General features: G+C 43.4%; 1 protein-coding gene and 1 long non-coding RNA gene across 32 annotated transcripts in view; both read right to left on the bottom strand.

The window, feature by feature from the left end:
• The window catches only part of CD44 (CD44 molecule (Indian blood group)), a 91964-nt gene that overhangs the window by 4255 nt on the left and 62309 nt on the right, over nt 1-25400 (bottom strand). For 5 of the 31 annotated variants that reach the window (XM_045484938.1, XM_045484943.1, XM_045484942.1 and 2 more), the window contains 8 exons: nt 25109-25225; nt 20462-20590; nt 17399-17500; nt 15539-15637; nt 14455-14661; nt 11615-11680; nt 7623-7694; nt 5251-5329 (listed from right to left, as the gene is read on the bottom strand). In XM_045484938.1, the coding sequence (XP_045340894.1) occupies nt 5251-5329; nt 7623-7694; nt 11615-11680; nt 14455-14661; nt 15539-15637; nt 17399-17500; nt 20462-20590; nt 25109-25225 (871 nt within the window). The remainder of the gene's footprint in view (nt 1-5250; nt 5330-7622; nt 7695-11614; nt 11681-14454; nt 14662-15538; nt 15638-17398; nt 17501-20461; nt 20591-25108; nt 25226-25400) is intronic. The other 26 variants (XM_045484950.1, XM_045484952.1, XM_045484956.1 and 23 more) reach the window with 14 other exon arrangements.
• LOC123601588 lies at nt 24221-25102 on the bottom strand. Its single transcript, XR_006714178.1, has 2 exons — nt 24912-25102; nt 24221-24788 (listed from the first exon to the last, which is right to left on the bottom strand). It is a non-coding gene; the product is annotated as an uncharacterized LOC123601588 (long non-coding RNA).

The following is a 25400-nucleotide window of genomic DNA, read 5'->3' as shown; positions in this document are numbered from 1 at the left end:
TCTAGTCACACAGCAGTGGAAACTGAGGTCCAGGGACGTTTAATAACTAGCCTGAGGTCACATAGCTAGTCAGACAGACAGAGTCAATATTCAAATCTGCGCCTTTATGACCAGAAGCCTGGGCTCTGCCCAGCTCTATTCATGCTGCCAACCATCTGGAGATTTGGAAACAGTATGAAGTCGGAATTGTTCACTTTGCCGCTGGATGTTTGGAGTTGTAGAGACAAAGCGTCTATTATTCATGACCATGGGCCATTCCCTCTAGAACTGCCAAGGCCATAAACTTTAATCTCTTATTTGGGGAAATAGAAATTATACCTCCTCAACAGGAGGTAGATCCTGTCTCCTCTGGCACGATGCGTGCTTGATGAGGGGCGGAGGGAGGGTTGCTTGGACTTTGGAGCAAATCTGTGGGGCTGCGCCTTGTGCGGTCCACATAGACAAGGGTAGGGACTTGATTTTGAGACCTTATTGCTGTGTGACCTGGGACAGTTCATTTAACCTCTCTGAGCCTCAGTTTTCTTAACAGTAACATCAGGCTATTAAGGGTACCAATCTCATAGGATTGTGGAAAGCCCTTGAAACAAAGCCCAGCACTGATACATGAGTCCATTATTGCTATTATTTGTTGCTCTTACTAAATGGGGTGACAAAGCCAAGGCCTCGGATAAGCACTTAGGACAGAATCTGGAACACAGGAAATTTTCGAGAAGCACTGGCTGTCGCTGTTCATATAACCAGAGCCACATGAATTTGGGTCTTGCTTGTTTCTTCTGGCTGCCTCCACCTGGTCACTGTATTTACTATGAAGACGGCTCAGAAGGCTGAAGGTGGAACTCTGCTTGCATTATTTTAAATTCTCAAATGGTACCTCAGGTGTTCTTTGGAGGGAAGGTGTCTCATTAAACCAAATCCCATTTGCTGACCTAATGGGTGATTTCGAAGTTGAATGAAACATTGTAGGAAAGTGATTAATAATTGTAAAAAATGGTGCACAGGCAGGAGTTTGGGATTCATATTATTTAGTCTAAACAAAGCTGATTTTATTTATTTATTTTTTATGTTTATTTGTGTATGTGTGTGTGTGTATGAGAGAGAGAGAGAGAGAGCGAGAACGAACCGGGGAGGGGCAGAGGACGTAGACTCCAAAGCAGGCTTTCTACTGGCAGCACAGAGCCTGACGTGGGACTCAAACTCATAAACTGTGAGATCATGACTTGAGCTGAAGTCGGATGCTCAACCGACTGAGCCACCCAGGCGCCACTAAACAAAGCTGATTTTAAAAGTGGGTAACACTGGACCTGTAGGGCGCAGAAATATTGTGCTTGGGTCTGTCCTGCCCCCCATTTCCCTTTGGATTTATGTGTCTCTGTTATCTGGGTTCTTCCAGGAGGACAGGATGCTTCTCATAAATAACTAGTCCAATATCCGGGGCTCTAGGCATCAATAAGTCCCTTTTTTAAAACTTACTACATCACCAGTTTATCACAAGAGGATAGAACTCAGAAGCGGCCAATGAGAGAGGTGCACAGGACGAGGTATGGGGAAAGGGTGGGAGAGTCTATGCCTCTCTGAGAGCACCACGCTCTCAAAATCTTCACGGTTCACCAACTCAGAAGCATTAATAAGTACTTTAAAAAGACAAGCTCTAATTTTTTCCTTCTTCTTCGTTATTTCAGAAAGAACACTAGAGCTGAGGAGACTTCAGAGGTCACCCGGCCCAACCTCTTCATTATGTAAAACCAGAGACAGAGTCCAAGAAGTCAAGGGTACCGTCCGAGGCTACACGACTAGTTACGGCAGGAAACAGAGTATCTGCAACTTAGATTTTCTGCCTCCAAAGGTCAGAGATCTCTACAGAATCGCATCCCTCTTCACCTTCTCTCTCCTTAAATCTCAGGCATCGGTCCGCTGAGCAAACAGTGACCACGAGATACGGAAGGAGCCATACTGGGGCCTTACCAGGAGAGGGCGGGGTGGGAAACCAGGTAGCACACATTTAGGGCACAGAATGTATCCTGAAAGATTACAGGGGAGTAACTTCACACCTGCTCTTAGGTCTCTTCCACCTGAGAAACCTTAAAGATATTTAGAGATTTGTTTTGCATTGTGTTAGAGCTGTGCCATTCGGTACGGTGGCCACTAGCCACACGCGGCTATTGAAATGCAAAACCAATTAAAAGTAAACAAAGTTAAAAATTCATCTCTTCAGTCAAACTAGCCACACATCAAAGGCTTAGGAGCCACAAGTGGTTGGTGGTCGTGAGTTAGGGCGGATGTAGAACATTTCCATCACTACTAAAGTTCTAGTGGACAGCTTTGTTACAGAGGACAGGATGAGATTGGATGGACACATCCTGCAATGAGCTTGCCTGTAGCTTGAGAGAAGGAAGGCGTTTCTAAACCATGGAGCTTTCTAGAGGGGACCTACTAAGCAGAGGGCAGATGGCTGTTTACAGAAAAGATGATTATTCCCCTGACGCAGACAGCTGGTGAAGGCCTTTTCTGCACAGTCAGTAGACAAACATCCTCGAATCATTTCTGTTTTGTGAGACCTTGTCTCATAAGGTCCTCTCATTTTTTTTTTTTTTTCTCCTCTTCATACACGTCAAATCAATTCTTCAGGGGAAAGACACCTAACTTCTGTTGGGCCCCATCCGCTATCTACCAACCCAACTGACTCCTAACACAACCGTTTGCTCTTAAGGGAATGGAATGAAGTAGGATTTCCATTGGAAAGCTGAAATTCAAGGAGTCTGGTTACACGAGCAACAGCAAGGAAAGAGGATGTGGAGGTGGGAAAAGCTACAGCAATAATAGGACCCCTAAATCGGCATCTTTAGCAGGCGTGACTCACAGATCGCTTCGTCGCGGAGGCCCGCGGTCAACCCTGGCAGGCCGACGTCACGAACTGCTTTTCCACTTCCGTCTTTTAACCAAAATTCATACACCAGTGCCTGGCACACAGTATGTTCTCAATCAGCTGACTCAGATCCAATAAGTCAACACTGCTGCGAAACCTTAAGGTTCTCTGGGACGAGACGGCACCCTTTCCACTTTCAGTCTTCTCTTCTTCCTCGCCAGCACGGAGTCAGAGGAGCTACTCGAAAGATGTCTGCTAAATACATGGAAGCCTGTCACAGGTCTTTACTTTCCACCAAACTTTCTTTGATGAAAATAGGATTCTGGATCTCTCTCAAATGTAACGTTCAAAGCAGAAAGGCCCCAGCCTTTTAAGAGGATTAGGAATGGGCTTGCGGCTTTAGAAACGCAGTGCACATGAAGGGGCCCGTGCAGCCGTTAACCACCCTCTTAGCTGCGTGGCAAATCTGGTTTAGATTATCTAATCAGGACATAGTAATTTACGGCGTCCAAGCAGCTACTTTCCCGGTGAGATACTCGCTGTGCCGGATCCCGCGTGTCCCTGTTTGCCTGTTGCTAGGGTGACTACTGGTCTTGGGACGAGGGGGAGGGCAGCCGTGAGGCCCCTTTTTGCAGCTGACATGATGGGGAGTGACGTATGAGCTAACCAGCCCCTCTGTACGGGCTCCAGCTGCTCTCAGAGACAGCTGAGATGTTTCTCTGAAGAATTTCCCACATGGACGGCATCTGGGGCCAGCGTTTCTATGGCGACATGCGCAAAGCTGTATATGTGTCTATGCGAGCAGAAGGGGTACAGTCTAGGCCCTGGAACAAAAGGACGCATTTTCAACAATGGGAAATTCATCTTTAATTGAGCAAAAGTAATCTAAGAGAAAACAAGAAGGCTGAGGGAGAGTATAAAGACGCTTTGTAAGGGCTCCCTCAAGTCACATTATTCAAATTCAGCAAACAAAATCTCTTTCCATTTAGTCAGGAGAGGCTTCTAGGAGGTCTTTCGGATTTCTTTTCCTAGTGTTTGTTCCTTATACAATTGGCTATCATGAGTAATTTTTTTATTATTCTCTCAAAGGTACAGAGAGCAACAGTTATTGACTTTAATACAGCACTTTTATGAACTCGTACCAGGGTAAAGTGACATTATTTGATTTCCTCAGAGAGAGATACTGCATGGGCTGCACATGGCAATAGAATTAGCTGTTTGTGGCTTTACAAAAGCCAACAAGAAACATTCTAGCATTTTCTCCAGATCTTCTCCCCAAGCTAGGGGCATTTGCTGGCCTGTTAGATGATCTAGTGACACAATAAAGGTAGCCCGACTTGGAAATAAGATTCTTATACCGTGTAAGAAGCAATCTCAAGGGACATTTACAGAAGGTTTAATGTTCCTCTACATATGCTCAGGGGAAAATAATGCATCTTTAGAGCATTTTGAGCAGGAAATTTAGACTTGTATTATACTATGTACCCTGTCAAAATTCATGTCCTCTGTTGCCAGAATGACTATTTCCATTCATTTCACTTTGGGTGGTGTTACTTCTTGAGCCTGGTCACAGCTAAATCAGGTATATGTATTATTTAAACAACTTCCAGCGTGATAGGCCTTGGTTGAGGCAGGGAGAGAGAGGGACCTTTGAGGCTATACAAACGGCCCACATGCTGTTTGACAGTCTTTATTCAGACTTTTTTAAGGAAAATTCTTCATCATGTCATAGACTGTTGGGGAGCTCTTCCTAAGCAATAACCCAAATCCTTTCAACTATAGTTCCCAGAAAAGAGAGAACGGTATCGTTACAAACAACAACAACAACGAACGAAGACAATAAGAAACCCATAGAAATCCAATGCCTATTTTAGGTAAGGGTTCTAGAAGGTTCTGTGGGCTTCAGACAGACTAAAGAAGATGGCCAATTCCTAGATCTTTATACAGCGATTTTTGCAATGTGGAGGCATTTACTAAATATTGTTTAATCAATCAATGAATGAGTACATACTCCTATGGCTTCCCAGTGAGATATTTTATAACTTTCATCAGATGGAATCTCCAAGGGTTCAACCCTGAAAAATTAAGAACCTCAAAAGATTCCACACTGTTTAAAAGTGATGTTCCAAATAATCACAGTGTCTGTTTTATCTAGAGAATGTGCAAAAGCAGGGCTTCTTGAACTGCACCCAAATCCCTGGAATCTTGTCAAGACACAGATTCTGACACAACACATCTGGGTGGGGCCCCAGATTCTGCATTTCTAGCAAGATCCCAGAGTGTCGAGGCCACTGGTTCCAGGGGCTACACTCTGAATAGCAAGCACGCAAAGCCCACATTTAAGTGACGTCCTTTCAAAGCAGAGGCCCCAAGGTGCATCCCCTTACCTTCTTCGACTATTGACGGCAATGCAGACGGCAAGAATCAAAGCCAAGGCCAGGAGGGAGGCCAAGATGATGAGCCATTCTGGTGAGAGTGAACCAAAAGACACCTGTGAGCTTGGGAAATACACTTTGTAAAAACAAAAATGCACTTTATAAATTGACCTGGTCCAAACAAGAACTACACTCAGCACCACAGGTTGAGTCTGGCCAAACGGCCTCGCCAACTGGCAGATAATACTAGAACAATTCTGCTATAGGCGTCTGCCCAACAGGCCTCTTGTTTTAAACTCTTATCACCAGTCAGAATTTTCAAGTTCCTCCAGAAGAGGCGTGTCTCCAGAAAATCAGAGAATCACCTGCAGAAACTTGTAAAAGCTTTTGGTGCAATATTATTAAGCAGACTAAAGGACATTTATGTTTCCCTTGAAAGGAACATTCTTCTCCTATATAAGAACCTTACGTTTTATGAAGAAACACAAAAGGGGACCATGTACTTAGTGGATAGGTAAAGGGCACTCCTGCAGAGGTCTGAACTTATGCACATTCAACAGGGCGGGGTGGTGGTCATTAGGCAAAACTCATCCTTCCAAATGTGCATACTTTCGAGCCAACAGTTACACTTCCGGGAATTTACAGCGCCTCAGAATTAGTTATGAAGATGTTCACTGCTGTGTTATTTATATTAGTGAAAGTTGAAAATGACCTAAAATAATAGTACGGGATCAGTTACATAAATTAGGGTATACTCACTATAGTATGGGCTCTGATAACAGGAGAAGGATATTTAATGACGTTGGAAACGTAACGAGCAACCAGTTGGGAGTGGTGACTTACTACACAGCATGCATGACGTAATTACATTTTTGTATAGAAATTACATTTTTAAATGATGGGAGGGACGTATATGAAAATGGTAACCATATTTCTGGGTGGTGAGGTAGATAAGAAATGATTTATATTTTTGTCCTTTGGTGTGAATTCTCTAAAATGTCTCCAGTAATCATGTATTACTTGTGGACCACTAACGTGTTATATACAGGTCTTAAAATCAAGCTTTAATGGATAAAAACATGACTTGACAACTTGAATCAATTCCCTTGCCAAGTGGGTTGTGTGTCTGTGCAATGAGCTAGAGCTCAAGAACCAAGAAGAGTGCGAAGTCATAGGTCATCCATTCGTCTTTGAGAGTCTTGGTTTTCCTCCCATGTCCAGGGCAGGACTGCCTCTGCCGGACCTCCACCTGGTTAGGTGACTTTGGGGAGGGAGGTGGAGTCAGGAGGTGGGGAGGCCAACAGCAGATACCATTTCTGTTCTTTTCTCTGGTCTTTCCTCTGAGATGCCTCACATTCACCCTCGCTAGAGCAGGGAAGAATATTGCAAATTGCACGTCCGCCACCCCCACATCCCCAGCAGCCCGCCACGTCTCTCCATTTGCTCCTCTCCCAGCTCAGAGAGAGGGCTCTGGCAAGCCGAGGCAGGGGGATGAAGTGATTCCTACATTCTCCCCTTCCCCCGAGGGAGGCTCAGCTTGGAGGCCTCTGAAGAGGGGAAGGTTAAAAAGAGAATTTACAACCCTAGGAAAACCGTTCCTTCTTTGTAATCCCCCCATCCCCATCCCACCAAATGCTCGGTTTTGAGCCCAAGTCAATCAGATCGAGAATTTGCCTTAAGTGCCTTGAATCTTGATGGGCAGGAGAGCCAGGGGTCCCAGCCTCCTCACCCCGCAATGTGACTCATTTAGACACTTTCTTCTGTCTGGATCAGTAAAGGCTGTCCCTCGAGAAAAAGCAGTTTGGGGATCAGAAGAATGTTTTTACTCCACTCCACACACACGGCCTTTACATCTCCTCACCGTCTGCAGTGTGAGAGGAAAGTCGCGCGCTTCACCCCAAACCCAGAAATTAGGGGGAAACTGGGCGGGGATAGGAAGGACCTGGGTACGGCATAAAGTCCATAGAGTCAGTCATTTGGGAAGGAAGCACTAGTAACTAACGTGTCACTTCTTTGGGATAGGCCAGGAACAGGTCTGAATGTTAGCTCATTCAATCTACGGGTCCCAGAGAAAAGAGAGTTTCATTCTTTCCTACCAAGTGCTCTCGTTCACCCTTTAGCTTGCAAAGAATATGCTTTTCTATTTTTTTTTTAGAGAGAGAGAGTGCACATGTGAGTGAAGGAAGGTCAGAGGGAGAGAGAGAAGAGAGAACCTTAGGCTTATGCTGAGCGTGGAGCCCTCGGGGCTCGACCCTACGACCCTGGGATCATGACCTAGCAGAAATCTAGAGTTGGACGCTCGGCTGACTGCGCCACCCAGGTGCCCCAAGAATGTGTTTTATTCCCCCCCCCCCTTTTTTTTGGCTTCACAGATTGAAACTTACCTGGGATTTGAGGTTTCCGCGTAGGACCGGAGGTCGTGTTCGCCCCACCTTCTTGACTTCCACTTGTGTGTCCTGAGAGGAAGAAACAACACCTCTCAACCCCAGTTTGGAATGCGTGACCACGAGCTCCTTACAGAGCAGTACACAGGGCCAACCTCTCTACGTTCTGTCCACTGCGCAGCTATTTATAGATTCAAGACACAGACATTTAAAAAGTGTTACACGAGGGGCGCCTGGGTGGCGCAGTCGGTTAAGCGTCCGACTTCAGCCAGGTCACGATCTCGCGGTCCGTGAGTTCGAGCCCCGCGTCGGGCTCTGGGCTGATGGCTCAGAGCCTGGAGCCTGTTTCCGATTCTGTGTCTCCCTCTCTCTCTCTGCCCCTCCCCCGTTCATGCTCTGTCTCTCTCTGTCCCAAAAATAAATAAACGTTGAAAAAAAAATATTAAAAAAAAAAAAAAAAGTGTTACACGAAAGACGTCTCCCCAGAAAACTTGGTTTGGTTAAGGCTGAGGTCTGGAAGTGTTATTTTCATCAAGAACAGGACAATTCTCACCAGTGGTGCGGCACAGTGTTTCAGAGCTTGGGCTCCAGGGCAGGGCAGTCCTGGGTTCGAGTCCTGCCTCCACCTCTTGCCAGCAACGTCTGCTGAGTCAAGCTACCCTCTCCAAGTCTCAGTTTTCTCATTCGGAGAATGGGGATGAGAATAAAATCCACTTCACCGTCATTTACAGAGGTTTAAAGAGGGACGCAAAGATGGGAATTGTGTGAAGCAGCTCCGTTCTGATTCAGGACCTTGCTACTCAAAGTGGGGTCCCTGGACCAGCTGCTGAGGTGTCCCATGTGGGAGCTTGCTAGGAATACAGAATCGCAGGCCTCACCCCTACTGAACTAGAATCTTCATCTTAATTCATATGCTCCAGAAACTCCGAAGCATATCTAACAATTGCAGTGAGTGTCTTCCTGGACGCAAGCATAAATATTAAAAAATAAGGGTTTAGGGGATAATGACCCTTTCTGTCTAGAAAAAATTCACCCTAGGTAGAGTCCCCGCTATTATGTTATTGGAACATGCCTTTTCAGAAGAATGAATATTTTCTACCACTACAAAACACAACAAGGAAACAAACAAAACAGCTCAAACTGGAAGGGAGTGTTGCAAGACAAAGCATCCACAAGTCCGAACGGGAGGCTCATCAAAATGAGGGAGTCATCATGTTTTAAAGGAAACTTCTAAGACATCTGTGAAGAGACTCACCTGAGTTAATGCCTTGTTTTTTTTTGTTTTTTTGTTTTTTTTTTTTGCTTGTGTTTTTTATGCCTCCTCCACTGCTTCAGAACAAAATTTGAAAACATCCCACGAAAATGAACTATTTCCCCCTACCAATGGAGAACCCACTGCAAAATTCTAAAAGTCCACCGAGGGAAGACAAAAAAGTAATCAGGGCGGTCTGTTTGGCTAAGCAACGCATGAAGATGGCCAGGCTTGAAGTACATGAAGATTTCCAAGGACAGTCAAACTTTAGACTATGCAGGGTGGACAGTGAAATCTCGATGTTGGTGGTTATTTTAGAGCAGCCGACTCCTGTTTATACAATCTCATGTTTTTGTTAACCTTGAAATGGAACAAAACAAATTCTGACTAGACCTCTGGCCACTCAACATACCTCATGTCACTTTGAGAGTGGCCTCTTACTTTACAAACTTGAGAAGGAGTCCAAGGTGCTTTTTCCGGCCGCCTCCCAGAGTCCGTGGTCACTGGCAGGTTTTCACCTGTGCAGGTGACTGGATGTGGGCCATGCACCCTGGAGATCTTTGGGCTTGAAAACCATCTAAGTGGTGCAGACACTCTCACTGGTCTTTCTCGGACTCACAGCAGCCTTTGATATTTGAAAAGGAGGCCACTAATGGATCTTAATCTCTTGATTTCGGTTTTCAAAAAAAGCGCTCCCAGCAAGGAAAGATCGGGGTGTGTGTGCAACAAGATGAAACCTCCTACTTGAACAATAGACACCGGCGCAGGACTCAAACAAAAGAGACCGCTCCCGCCCACCTGATTCTCACTTCAAGCAAAAGCCAAAGAAGATGGACGAGATGCAGCAGGCCTCACCTTGCACCCTAGAGGTCTGCAAACCCAGCCGGGGTAGGGCTAGCTAGGAAAGCCAGTTCTGCAAAGAGGGACATTTGACACTGTAATTTGGAGATGAGAGCTAACCTGAGATGTGTGCACAGAGATCATTCAACTGGCCTCAACTGTGAGAAAAACAGTCCAGGACGGAGCTTCTCAAACTTCAGTGCACACCCGGTATGGGGGGAGGTCTGGTTAAAACGCAGACCTTGACGCAGCAGGCCTGGGATGGCTGGGGATTCTGCATTTCCAGCCAGCTCCTAGGTTGATGTCCCAGTGGCTGGTCCAAGGGCCACACTTGGAGTAACTGGGGCCTCTTAATTTTAGAGAGCATGTGTTTTAATAATAACTCCCTATCATTTCCAAGATTTTGTCATTTTCCTGATACCTCACGTTCTTCACGAGAACTCTGGGAGGTAACTGAGGCAGGTATCCTGGTCCCCTTTTTACTAAGAAGGAAACTTAAAGGAAACGTAAAAAGGCTAATTTGCTAAATGCCCCAACCACGGAACCTAGAGACCTTGCGACTTCTGTCTTTATTTTAGAAACATTTCTAATGAACCCCTATATCCTGTGCTGTTACATAAAAGCTTATTACCAAGGCACCATGTAAATACCCACCTTCATATCTGCTTTAAGTGTGTGAACCTTTAGGCCTGGAGGCAACCATGGCCCCGACTTAGGTGTGAAGGACAGACCGTGGTTCATATGGATTTACCTGGTTTTCATGGATCACCTGGACTGATGATACCAGGGACACACAACCTCTCAGTGACCCCACCATTTCTGGTCACAGGTAAACCTGCCTCATGTCAGACTTCTGTTGCCTGGAGTAATATTTCCATGGGTGGGAATCTGAGTCACGGCAAATGTGTATCCACTTAATCATACACGCCTGGCCGTAATTATGGTCATTACGGAGTGCTTTCTCCAGAACGGGCTTATAGAGGCATTATGAGACCCCCAGGGCTTGAAAGCTGGCTCCACCGCTCAACTCACCAGTCATGTCACCCCAGCCATGGTACTTGCCCTCTCTGGGTCTTAGTGTCCTTGTCTGTAACACGGGATGATAACAGTACTTACATAAGTCACAGGGTTTGTAGGATGATGAAATATGGTAATATTAGATGAACCACACAAAACTGTGGCTCTTTGGCTGTTGACCTAAAAAAAGGGCAGTTTCCTATGGTCCAACCTAGCACATGTGAAGTGTTTAGAACAATGTCCCTAGCACACAGTACGTTCTCAGTAAATGCTAGGTACCCTGTTCTGGGGGTTACGCTAACTGCTTTACGCATCCTTAAGGTTTCCGATGCAGCAGGTCTGAGGTAGAGCCTGAGCATTTGTCTTTCTAGTAAGTTCCCTGGTGATGCTGATGCCACAGGGATGGGGACTGCACTTTGAGAACTACGGCGCCAGAGGAGAGTCTTCTGTGTGGAAGGATCAGGAAGAATACAAGTAGGGTCTCAATTTAACATTGCACTACACCAGATTAATAAGAGCGTGGGTTTGGGAGGAACAACGGTCTGGGCTTGATCCCAGCTTCTCCATATACTGAGGATGCTGCTTAAGGGATTCGAGACTCAATTTCATAACGATTAAAACTGGGATAACCACAATTGTCGCAGGGCATTGTTTTCAAGACTAAATGATGAAACCTGTGGAAAGCATTCAGCATAACCCTCCGCACAGGGTACTGTAGCTAACACCATAATATTTTCATCAGCAGTGTGATTTAATAAGCACCCTCTGTGATAGTGATGCATAAGGAAGTCTGAGAACCGCTCTTCTTGAGACACTGACTCATACTTTATTAAGTAGGCTCAAATGATGATAACAGTAAATTACTCAAGCAGCTCAAACTCACCAGCTGATTCTGATCCATGAGTCGTATGGGACCTCCCACTGGGGTGAACTGGCGAGTCTTGGTCTTCTGTAAGGAGCAATTAGAAAAGGTGTTCCTGTTACAGGGAATCTGTTCCAGTAACAGGGGATACGTTCCAGGAGCCAGGGAATCTGCCCTTCCTCACTTTTGCGTTGTCGGACAGCCCCTCACCAAGTTCAGGCTTTTAAGAGTCACCAAAAAGCAATGGCAAAGAAGCCTTGAACGGCTTCATTGGTACTAATTACTGTTCATCGCTTGACCCCCTGGTGAGGAGGCTAGAGCTTTGATCAACAGTAAAGAAACTGGGACAGCACACACCATCCAGGATGACCACGGGAAGTGCGGTTTGGATAGAAATCTAATAACCATAATACTCTAACAAAAATATTATGATGTCTTCTCAGGTCTGAGGTTGGAACCTGATACTGTGTTTTTGAAATGAAGATGATACGCTTTGAATTACACAAATGTGATCACTGGGTACGGATGTACTCTCTGGCTCAGAGCATGAGCCATTTAAAGAGCTTTCTCTGAGGCAGGAAATAGACAATGGTTTTGGTGAGTAAAGGATCTTGGCGTTGAATTATGTAAAGATTCAGAGGGAAAGCTCAACTGCTTATTTAGAGAAAAAAGTCAGAAGACAAATGAAAAAGGAATAAGAAGATAGCTAACCTGTGAAAAATATGGACCTGGTTATTAGAGTATGTTTCAAAAAAACCCAATATTTTTCAAAAATGAAATCTGCAGTTTTCAACACCAAGAGTTAATATAATTCTATCCCCTCAATCATCCATCGGCAAAAGGCCTTTAGATTGAAGCGAGCTTTTGAGTTGCTACAATCTGGATCCACAGGTCAAATCTTGGATTCAGCATATGGGAACCCCTGCTCTTCTCCCTCTTCCCCACACATTTCCAACACTACACTGGAATCTTTAAAAAAAAAAAAAAAAGCAAAGCAACAACAAAGCAAAAAGAAGACAAACAGCAATAACAAAAGGGACAATGGTTTCATAAAGTGGCTGTAGTCACCCATTATGAAGATTAAGGTAATCTGATCATCACCATGTCTTTGATTTGAGAAGGCAGAAATAGGCGACCTGTAATCTCTTGTATAATTGTACGGAGAAATCAGATTGCTTTGTTTCTTGGTTAGAATACCTGAAAATAGCATTCGCTGAAACGCCAATACGAGCAGCCCCAATGCCACCACCATCATCATCTCCGCCATCACCACCGCCACCACTACCACAAGTGCAAATGTTTTAGTTCTTAATATTAAGCATAAAGACTGAGAAAAATGTATGGGAAGAAATAAGCTGTATCTGAGTGGTTTGGAAGAAAACCAAGGATGACAGATCACTTACTAATCATTTAATCCATGGAGAACCATGAAAACTCTGTTTGACCACGGAATACAGAAGGACTCAGCGTATGTGAATATCCATTTTGCAGAAAGAGTTTTATTTACTCACAAATAGGCTATTTAGCCCTTCTATGATACCATTGCCGTTAAAACTGCCATGTTAAATTTAAATGCATTCAATTGCCCAACAGGCCTTATTTTGCCGGGAGAAACCAGGCAGCGCTCTAAGATTCATTTCTCTGGAAGAAAACTGACAGTGCTACTTGGATTGTTTTCATAACTGAGCGCAGAACCATGGTGAAAAAAAGAACCAAAGGGTGTAAGGAGCTTTGTCATACCAATATCCCCAAAGTCAGTATTTTTAAAAACTGTTGTTGTTTTTTTGTTTTTCCAGAACCTCTATGGTGAGCAGCCCAGAGGAAAGAATCCAAGCAGGTGGTATTCCGAGTCTTCTGTCCCCATATCAGTCAGAGCCTCATAGATACCATCTGTTTCCTATATTGGGTTCTCATAAGATTTATTCTTTTTGAGGGGAAGGAGAGAAAGATCTTGCTATAAATAAATAAATTTATATATTTATTTGTGTGTGTATATGTATATATATATATATACATATATATATATATATATATATATATGTTTTTTTAATCACAAATATTTAGTATAATTCAATGGTTGAGTGGGAAGGGCACAAGGAGGAACAATTCCAATTCTCGTCTGTTAACCAGAGGTGGTATTTCTAGTTCTCTTTTCTTCAGTGTAAGTTTCTTAATGCAAATGGGGGAACAAAGCAAGGGAGAAGCAGGGGAGACTGTTATTTGAGAAAAGAAGTCTCACGCTCCTTTCGGGTCTGGGTCCAACTTAATTGAATAAGTCATCTTTAGTCCTCTCTTTGCCATTACAACAAGAGAAATCGTGCCTATTCATAATTAGTAGATTAACTCATAAAGTTTGAGGTGTGAATCATAAGTAGGTTTGGCTACAAGCCCGTCACCGAAAGCAAAATTTGCCAATCCATCACCAGTAAAGATAATAATTTCAGAGCAAAGACATTAGCATATGGACATTATTCACATGTTGGGTAAACCCTTACTAAACAGGTAGCATATCTTAGTTGAATCAAATGAAATTGCTAATATTTAACGACTTGGACCTACAACAACATTGATTTTGTATGGTTCAGATTAGTATATCACGAGATTAGGAGCAAAGAAAGAAATTCTACCATAACAACCAAGTCACAAAAATAAATGGAGGTTACTCTGACAAATAAAAGCATTATTTATCTAACCTAAATCTAACTTTATTTGCATTAGAATCATGACCTGTAATAAAAGCCATTCCCATGTCACAAATCAGCCTAATCACAGCCTACACAGAAAATGTCCCCCGCAGTATTCAAGCACGCGTTGTTTCTCTCTGTAGAAAAATCAAACCAGATAACAAATGGCCAAGTTACCTGAAAAGAAACGATCAACATTAGAGTCGGAATCTCCAGCAATATTAACTTCAGTAACTTCAGGGACCCCCGTCTTAGCAGGGGTCACTGGGATGAGGGTCCTGAGTTCCTTTGTGGCTGGGGACCGAGAAGTATAACTTTCCACTGAAGTGGCTGAGTCTTCAGGAAGATGTCCACTTCTTCTTCCACCTTTGCCATCAGTCCTATCTGTGTGGAGGCGGAATCAATGGTAAACCCACATTTGTGAGGCCACCACCCAGCAGATGCCTGTCTTCAGAACAGTCAGATGCTACAAAAGCTTTCCATTCGTTATTCACGAGTACGGAGCAAAAGACCGTGTACTTCCTTATACTATTGAAGGGAAGCAATATTTTGCAATTGGCACCACCTGGACATCGATGGAAGAGATTTTGGTGATCCCCATACCCAGAAGGGGCATGTGTTGCAACACCTGCCCGGATGATCAAAGTTAGGTTTATGCCACTACAACTAACTGTGGCCTTCAAGTCAATTCAGGGACTAGATAATCTTGAGCTCTTACTCAATTAGACCCACCACAGGTGAAGTGGAAAAAACACATCACTGAACTGAAAAGCAAAATCATGCTGCCCACAAATGGAGTAGCAAATGCAAGGTTTCAAAGACCCGACGCTTTGATTATTCTTTCCTTTGCCATAAGGGCACTGCTCCTCAGTCGCCAGCACCGTGGATTTATGTCCAGATGATGAACGGCAAAATAATGTCATCAATGAAAGGGAAATAGAAAGTGATAGCATTCAGACCTTTACACCGATTGCAAACCATATATGAGCAATATGTTATTTTAAGACCACGCCACTAATTCCACAGCTTAAGAAGCCTGACCTTTAAGACTAAGAAAGAAATACGGTTTGCACTCAAGGTACAGACAGTAGCTTCTAAGAGGTCTACAAAGCAGAAAAATCAAAGAGCCATCACCAGCCACACCTTCTGATCAGAAGTGACAGCATAGCAGCAGTCAACTGATGTGCCTCCACCAAAGACACTGCAAAGACATCCATAATTTATCGATTTTTATCAAGAGCTGGAGCCAACTGGGCTTTACCATCCTTACTGCTAGATGTTGGAGTAGAAGTCACTGGATGGTCTTTATCTTCTTCCCAGTCTCCATGTGATGTAGAGAAGCTCTGAGTATTACTCTGCTCTGTTTCAAGGAGGGATGAATCCAGCATTAATTTGGAGCCGTGAAACACATCCTCTGTTATCTGCTGACAGGAGGGGTCTAACTATCGCAGTGTCCGATGGGCAGGTGCATAGGAATACTGTAGTTTGTGCACACCACTCTCTTCTGATTGATAGGAATGCGTAACGGAATTCTGTTTTGTCCCTTAACTGGCTCCTCAGAACTTCTTTTTCAGTGTCATCAACAAAGGCAAAGTGACAAGGTGAAGCCTGAACCAAGACTTTGTCCACCCTGGAACATCCTGGCCCAAGTCACTCGGGAAAACCAGAGAACATAGAGACAGGGGAAAAGGAATGGTTGAATTCCAGTGCTCCTATAAATGATCAAGAGTACCTAGCTGCGGGTCAAGAAGCACAACTGTAGGGCGATAAATACGACAGCAGCAGGTAGTCTACCCCTAATGACAAAAAAAGGAAGAAGTTCTAGAATCTAGAATAACCTGCTCGAGTAACTCGGATCAAATTTACACAAAGAAATACTTCAGTACCTTCTAAAGAATATTAAATTAAAGTTACCATTTTTCATCTATTATTAGGTTTTTGATCTCGCCCGTGAATGAGGATTCTCATCACCGCACTAAAATGCCAGGAAACGCTTGCCTGGGCAAACACAGGACCTTCACTGACATATATCAATTTGAGGTTGAACCACTGCCCATATCTGAAATCACTTGGGACTGTTTTGAGTTGATTTCTTTTGGGTCCTTCTAGGAAAGGTACTGACCTCTGAGTTACAGGTGCAGGCATTCTATAAACCACATCCATAAGCCACGTCCACCACCAAGCACACATCACAACCAGGAGAAAGACATTCACCCAAATCCCAATCCCAGTATCAGAATACAAGACATCAGGGCCATAAAGTGGAAATACAAGACCCTCCGTTGGAGGGGCCCATTCTTAGGCTTATCTCCATCTCCTCTGATACGTAACACTGTGCTACATATGTTCTTGGTGATCAGCACATGCATGCTGATGTTTTCCTTTGCCTAAAAGGACTCTGTCCATTATGTGTAGCAAGCAGTGAAATGAGTTTCTTAATTCTGGATTTCTTTCATATTCTGTGAAGAAATTGCGAATGATTTCAGGCTGATCTCTAAGATAGCCTTGCCCATATAGTGGAAATTCAGTCTCCTGAGGAGTTTAGCATTGCTTCTACCGGATGTTTACCAGTAGGAAGAGGTCCTGGCAAACATTCCTCTTCTGTTCCCAGGCCCTGTCACCTTTGTCAATTGTCAACAACATGCCTTGCCCCTCTTCCGTGGGCTGTGGTGATTTCCCTACTCTCTCTGATTAGCCAGGCCCAAATGATCTTTTCGCAGCTATGAAAGCAACCCTACCCCTCTCCTGCCTTGACTGGAGGAAAGATGGGAACCAAAGGACATGGTTGAAACATAGAGAAACCACCGTCCTAGCCGTGGTCTTGGGTGTCACTGGCATAACTATTTAGAGAAAGAAAATCAACTTGAGCAGAATCCCCCAACCTTTTTATTTTCCTTAAGATAAGGCCGTTGAGTAGGGAAATCACCAAGAATGAAGGAAAAATCAGATTTAAAGAACCCGCCAGGAAAATATCGGCAATGGAGACCCTTTTATCCTCTGGGCTGAGCCAAGCCACATAGCACTAACTGCATCATTGTATCACCAAGCTCTGTATCCAGGCCAGTGTGGGCCAGAGCTGAAGCAGGATCACAGGCCAATAAAGGGGCTGTTATGTCCTTACGAGTCGTCACGGAAAGAGGTCCTGTCCTGTCCAACTCTTCCACCGAATGTGTGTTTGGATCTGCAGAAGGTTGAAGTGTTGTACTATGGCTGGAGTCCATATCTGAGGGAATTAAATCGGTGTTATTGCCTGATTTACTACCCCACCTCCTGAGGGTGGTTTAGGGTCTACAGACAAACCATTTTTATATTCAAACCTGGACAAAAAGGAAAAAACGTTCATACTCATTGATGCCTGCAGAACTGGGACAAACGATTGCTTCTTCAAAAGAGAATCGTAAGAAGCAGGTGGCTTTCACTTAAAGATTGAGTGTATGAAAGGTACAATTTTTGTTTGCTTTTGCTGGGTCTGGCAGGGCTCTAAATGAGAACACGATGTGCCTCCCAAGCCTCGCAAAAAGGCAGAAACATAGCCCAGGTGTGACTGGTCCCGTTCCCTACACATTGTCTTCCTTATAGATGCACGTGATCTGGATCGTAGAGAAAAGACAAAACGCACTGGTTTGGACACCATTTTACCACATCTCCCTCACTTGGGTCAAAAGCTTGTTGTTGTTGTTTTGTTTTTTTCTTACAGCCCTCTTCCCTCTTTTGGCCCTCTTTTGCGCCACAAAGTGAATGGGCATATAACACATAAAATTATCATCCAATACTACCTCCATGAAGGCCACAGGAGGTATTCAGGGGCAAGAAAAAAGAAGCACACGTCAGTGAATCATTCTCCCTGTAAACACAAGTATGAGGTGTCCTTGGCACTTAACATGTACAACGTTGAGTGGTACAGAAATGTCACCGACATATTGATATATCCCATTTCTAGTAATCGTTGCAAAGTGCTGCTGAAATGGTAAGTCCTAAGTGAAAGAGTCACCAATCGACCCACAAGCACCATCACTGTTGCTGGCTCTCCGGCTCAAAGTACCCCCACACCGCTGCATCTGGAGAGATTTGACCAGGTCCAGATGACTCCAGTGGGAAACACTGGAATACTGGGCCTTCACATTCACCCTGCGGCCTTTACTACAAGAAAAGAGAATCAAGATCTTTGTAGGACAAGACGAGGCTAACTGTACTATCCCAGGTCTCCAAAAAGAGGAAAGGCGAGCTAACCCAAATTGAAATCCCAAATGGATATTTTCCCAGAAAGAGTCCTGTCTGTTGAAAGTCTCTAGACACACTTGTTCATCGTCTTCCCCTTCTGTAAGTAGCATTGTTCAAGATGTATCGCACCGTTCTATGGTTGAAGCCAATTGTATTGCCCTTTGCATGTCTAACTCAATGGACTTTCTTTCTATTCATCAGTGGATAATTGATTCTGAAGCTGCTTTACTGGCTTGGTTCCCACCGTGGATAGACCAGAGCCTCCAGCTGCCACGTGCATAAATATGTGTGCTGGGTTTGCATGTAACCTTGACCAACTCAACCCAACGGCCACAACCTAGCCATTCAAACTCATCTTCCTTTATGACAAATGGACCCAGTAACTCTGAGAAACTCATTCCTTGGTTTTCCTTTCTTTATGTTTCTCCTTACATGAGTATCCTTCCTAAAAAACAAAACAAAACAATACAAAACAAAGCAAAACAAAACAAAACAACTTTCCCTGACTTCCTTTCTCTGCCTATCCATGTTTCCATCTTTGAAAAACTAAGTCTGATCTACATTTCTCTGACACTCTCTAGAGGGTCCTCTGGATTTTTGTGTTTATTGTTGGCAACATTCATTTGGCATCTATTTGCTTATTGTCTAGTATTGTTAGATATATTTTGGTGACAAGTGTTTTCCTTCCCTAGCTACATTTTAAGTTCTTTAAGAGCATGGACCCAGGCATCACTGGGTGTCTATATTGCATTGCACATCAGCAGAAATGTAATACAATTATAGCTTAAGGGATATCTGATCATTAATATTTGGGTACAGTATAGGATGTTTTAAAGAAATGAAGCCACGGAGACTGTGGAATTCATTTTAGAGATAATTTTGTTCAACTCAATATCAAGAGACATCATCATCATGTTCTTAGTCCCCATTTCAATAGTTTGTGTTATGTATGCCTTTGGCAGTTTGGATCCAGATAATATATTCCATGCTATGACCAAAAATTCACATTCCTTTATTGAGTCTTCCTGTCTGTCTCTCTTTTCGGAATGTTACATCCCTGGGATCAAGATATCTTACTGAATAATTTTTAAAAAATTGAGTAGCTCAACTCATGGGTACGGTAAGGAACATGGAATCTTCAGCTTAGTAATGACTGAGAAAAAAGGGATACCACCTGCAGCCAAGTCCTGCAGATTCTCTCAGGAAAACTGTCATCTGTTCTGATAAAGAAAGAATTCTTTTTGAATATAAAAATTGGTCAAATAAAATCATAGTCTTCCATTCTTGCAGAACTGCAATTCGTATCTTTTTTACTCTCTCTCTCTCTCTCTCATTTCTGTTTTTAACCACTTACAGGTAAATAAAAAATGGTATTTAAGAAAACAGGGATTCCATCCTGTCTAAAAGTTGCCTACTTGTTAAATTTGTAAACATTTATTGAGAGCCAAGAGTGGTCCAAAGCCTAAGTCACTGGGTACCGTATTTCTCTCTAAATGTGGCAAGAATGAATAAGAAAGTTTTCTGAACTTTTTAGTTACTTTTTTGAAATGAGTACTCACCAATTTTTGACCTCTAAGATTTCTCTCCCAAAGACAAGTTACATCTTTGGGTCTACAAGGAAAATAGTCACTGAATTCAATCACTTCACTCTTTTTAGAACACTGCACTTAAAAGGAAATGGAAAACAAATGTTGAGACTGCTCCTTCTTCAGAGAAAATAACCTCCACTCTCACCCTCTTAGGATCTTTGACCCCCTCTGTTTGAATTCTTCAGTCTCAGCCCAGGAATTCCCATTCAGATGAATGTGCATATCACGCCCACGCAGAAACCTAACTTTTGAAGCAACTTCAAGTTCCTTAGGAAGTAGACTGTTTTAAAATCAAGGGCACATTTCTAGTTAAATAGCCATTTGGTGGCTTTCAAAAACATAATATATATATAAAAAAGCTCAGAGGCTATTACCCATCCATCTTTCTGTTTGATGACCTCGTCCCATTGGATGTGAGATTGGGTCGAAGAAGTAAGTCCAGGAGCTGTCCTCTTGACTCTGCGTTGTCATTCTTTGGTCTGGATGGCTGTCATGGGCCGGGGCTGTTGTGACCATGTAGTTCAAGCAATTGTCAAAGTGTTAGTTGACATTGGGCCAGGGATACACCGATAATTTTAAAAAGACTTTAGTCTCTAGACAAGACAATGAACTCCTCTTCCTGGTATAGAGGGCAAAGAAGTTGTGTAAGCACAGAATGTTTTGGCAGGTATGGGTTTGTTCATGTTCATGTACTCAGCAGTCAGCAGGTGAACTAGACGGCGCAAAATCGTTAATGACTCCTGCAGGGAATACAGGATGACTTACAGATGTCAAGCAAAGACAAAGAAGTAGTTCTTGAACCACATGCCCTGTTACCCCCATCCCCTAAAGGAGGAAGTCTCAGCACATGATGTCATTCCAAGACAACCACATCCCGGTGAAATGCACATTAGGCTGGTAGGGATTTAGAGAAGGAATCAGGTAACAGCCACCCACAAGATAAACATGAAAGGAAATGCCATTCATCTCAAAAGCATGAATGGAACCCGTTAGAAGCGTTACCTTCTAACAATGGGATCCACAGCACAAGCGACACATAAGAATTCAGCACATGCCACTGCTTCATTCTGAGCCAGCGGAGATATATGGGTAGAGAAGAGTACAACAGTGGCCCCTCAGCGACAACCACATGCCATAGGCAGTCACTGAATCCACTGCTCAGCCAGGTATGCACTCAGAGGCTTTCACACACTGGCATTCCATGTTTCTGCCACACCAAGAATCGTGCATAGGAGCCTGCGGAGTCAAGTTATCTGGCCATCACTTAGAGATGACGACACGACTCGAGCCTGATCTCCACGATCCCACGATTCTGGACTAGAGAAGGTGCGTTTTTGGTAAAGCTCAGAAAAAAGCACTGCAAATTCAAAGAGAAAGCTCCAGATAGACATGACAAAAGTGCTAAATGACATCAGACAGGTATTTTCCTCAAACCATCTGGCTCCATTTCTTCCAACACTGGGGTTCGGACCAAGGGCTTTCTGACATGCCCAGGGTTTCAAAAAGCCACGTTGTAGATTCCTTTACAAAACAAAAGGGAGCATTTGATAAGATCAGAGTCTCTGCTCCAATCTCACGAGGGGATGCCCAAAACTGGATCTGAAAGTGATATACAAAAAGGGCATATTCTCTATGTCTCCTTTGTACACTATATCCACTCCTTTGGTGATTTGTTATGAGCATCTAAGGATTGGCTCTGTGTTGACCACATCATAATTTACTAAAGAATCTTAACATCTTATGACAATTCCTTCAATGTCTTTCTGTTCCGTGTCCTCAGCGCTCAGCATTTAACCCACAAGGAAACTTCCACCCAAGTTTGCTTATTAAACAATCCATTACCAGCTGTCCCTGTTGCTGAATGAGAGTCTTCTTTTGGGTGATTGGAGATATGCCCCATGCCATCCGCTCTCAACCCACTGCTCTTTCTGGGTAGCTGTTTCTTCCATTGTACGACTAGGGATTTCCTGGGCTGTGACAAGGTGTCAGTTGTGAGCCTTTATTGTTCAGTTTCCTTACCAACACACAGCTTTCTACTTTCAGGCCACATACACATGGGAGAAAAGATAGAAAAGGGAAGCAGCAAGGAGTGAGAGCGCTCATATTCTGAAAGGGGTATTGAATCAATGAGCACTGGGTGTTGTATGGAAGCCAATTTGACGATAAATTATATTTAAAAAAAAAGAAATCAATGGTGCAATCCTTCCATTTTTCAGATAGGAAAACTAAGACCCAAAGTAGTCTTGCTCAAAATCCTGTAGCCAGATTTGCACCAGGTCAGGACTAGACCACAGTCCATGAATTCCCAGTATGATTCTTAATTTACTGTTGTCCACAGCCTCACATATCCTTGGAGAGAACCGTGTGTTCAAAGAATTAACCTCTTTGCTGCAGTGATTTTGGAAGGAGGAATATATTATATACCAGCTGATGACAAGATCAGCCTAGGGGGAGGACTTCTCAAATGGTGGTCACATAACTCACGATCACATGCCCTGGAAATGCACCAGGAGCGGATTTGCCAGCACAAAAGATGTTGACAATGACCGGGTGCTGCTGCACCGGCACGTTACGACGTTACGTCTACGTGGCATCTAAGATTGCCAAAATTGCTTTTTACCAAAAGTAAGTCAATGAAAGAAAACTATTCTAGCCAGTGTTTGGCATTATATAAACAATGTGTGACAGGGTAAAAATGCCAACCTCTCAGTGTTGTAATTGTTCAGTTTTAAAAAGAATAAAATGAATGGAATAAAACGTATCAGGGTGCCAAAGCCACTGTCATTTTCATGTATAGCAACGAATAGCAAATGTTTCATTCCTCAAGAAAATGAGAGTCTATAAACTCGCCAAGCCAAAGTATATTTGGCAACCGGCAAGACTGGTTGTATTTCATAATTTTAGAAAATGATATGTATGATTTGATAATAAGAAAAACCTTTAAAAAACTAAAACTTGTGTCCTCATTTTACCTTTGCGTTGGCCAAAACATTCCTGGGGCTAACTCGTTATCCAGAGGGAGGAAAAAAGACGCCCCAAGTCTTCGGTTTTACCTCCCACTGACTAAATCACTGCCTCCTGACAAATAATGAAGTTAGGAAAACCATGGAGCGTAATTACAAAAAATGGGAACATCAACCCAAACACAAACCGCCCATTCAAAATGTTTTAGAAAAGAAAGAAAAAGCAAAATGTACGCCTGTGTGCACACATACGGACACGCACGCATGCATGCACACACACATACACACACACACACACACACACACACACACACACACACACACTACTCTAGCACTGTCTTTATAAACATAATGATCCTTTAAATACCCAGTAACCCCTGCTGTTTTCAACATACGGATTAGCAGAGCATAGGATTTCCATCATAAAATACAAAGGTTGACTCTCTTCTAGAAGTTGTAATGTTCTTTGATAAAGCCCCGAGGTCACCAACCAGAATCTCTTTATGTTTTGCAAGTACTGATAAGAGAACTGCTAGCATGGTTACTGCTTTCCCTTTCCCTCTGTTAGGTTCTGTTCCATCTGGTTTTTCAACTACACGCCAGTCATGATGTCCCCTCTTCCCTTGGCCCCCCATCACCACCTTTCGACAATGGTCTCATTAATTCCAAACCTCTTAAGTAGCTTTCTGCTTTTTAAGTACAAACTGCCTTCAATTCTAAGATATACTCTTCGCTTCCAAAAGGGGATTGGAATGGAATCCCATTCTGAAGAGACGTCTGCTTCTCATTTCCTTCTTCTATCAGAAGACTCTTGTTAACTCGGCTCGTAATCCTCACACGAAAATAAAATCCACTGGGAAAAGTAATGAGAGGCAGGCCTGTTGGGCATGTTCAGTACAATGGCCAGGACTTAAAACTTATGTCCTAGTGGGTGTCTGAAATGTTTCTTGTGTTGTCTGGAGACATCCCTCAAACTATAGCTTTGCCCTTTGGGTTCTAAGCGGCTGTTTCTTACATTTTTGTGTTCGGAGTATCCAAGGCTAAGAGAATGACAGTTGAACCGCAGTTTTCAAGATGCTACCAGCTGTTATCCTGAATTAAAGCTTCTTTTGTTCCAAACATGATAGGCATGGCTCCAAGACAGAGAGACGGAAGAAGAGGATATACTTCTTACTTTTTTTTGTCTTATCCTCACAGACCAGTAGTGGTGCTTGAGATTGTTTTGGAAAACCTGAGATGTTTGCACATAAATAGAAGTAACAGTGTCAAAGCTTCCCCCCAAGATACTCTGGGCTTAAAAACAGAAAAAGAGCAGTCACAGACATTCAAATACAGTCTGTATGAGCTACTGACCTTCCCTCCAAGGGTACAAGGGATGCCTTTCTACAGTGGGGTGAGGAACAAAATGTAAAAAAAAAAAAAAAAAAAAAAAGAAAGAAAGAAACCAGATTCATCAAAGATCTTCACAGATGATAAGGATTCCAAAGACCACTGCACCTGTCAATCTTCCTTTACAGACCCCTCTGCTCAGCACGGAAAGATACACTGTTCATCACACATTTCCATAAACACACACAAATCACCAAATGGAACCTTTAGGAATCTCTAACACACACACACACAGACACACACACACACACACACACACACACACACACACACAAAACCTATCTCAGATACGTTACGCACATTTCAAAACCATTTTTAACTTTTTCAACATTTTGGCCTTTCGGGCAACCTGACAGACACACACACACACACACACACACACACACACACACACACAAAACCTATCTCAGATACGTTACGCACATTTCAAAACCATTTTTAACTTTTTCAACATTTTGGCCTTTCGGGCAACCTGACAAGTCAGCATTTTTCTTCCAGTTTCTAAAACTTGTGTATAGATTTGACGGCTTTTCATGCTCTGTGGCTAAAAGAAATTACTGCATGGAAACAGAAGATGTGGCTGATGTCTAACAAAAGAGTCTTCCCTATTCTGCGAAATGACTTCGCAAACTCATCTAAATCAGGACTGCTGACCACCATCCTCCTTACTTGGGCTCGTAGAATGCTGGGTCTCCTCTTCATCATGACGCTCGTGGTGAATGAGAGGAGAGTGTGGTTCGCGGGTCCAGCTTTCTCCATTAGCAATGGTGCTGCTTCTGTCCACATCTGCCGTGACGATGGTTACATACACTGTGACTTTTTATCAAGCAACCTTTGATGTTCTGTTCTTCCATTAAAATGCATGCTATCTAATAGCGCCCTGCCTCAACAGTATCTCTGAGCATCTATGCTCAGTACCGTCGAGCGGCTCCACCAGTCTCTCCCAAGAGAAAATCGATGG

The sequence above is a fragment of the Leopardus geoffroyi genome, chromosome D1 (assembly GCF_018350155.1).
Source record: "Leopardus geoffroyi isolate Oge1 chromosome D1, O.geoffroyi_Oge1_pat1.0, whole genome shotgun sequence".
NCBI lineage: Eukaryota > Metazoa > Chordata > Mammalia > Carnivora > Felidae > Leopardus > Leopardus geoffroyi.
The sequence above is the reverse complement of the archived record's forward strand: the minus strand, read 5'-3'. Positions and strand labels throughout refer to the sequence as shown.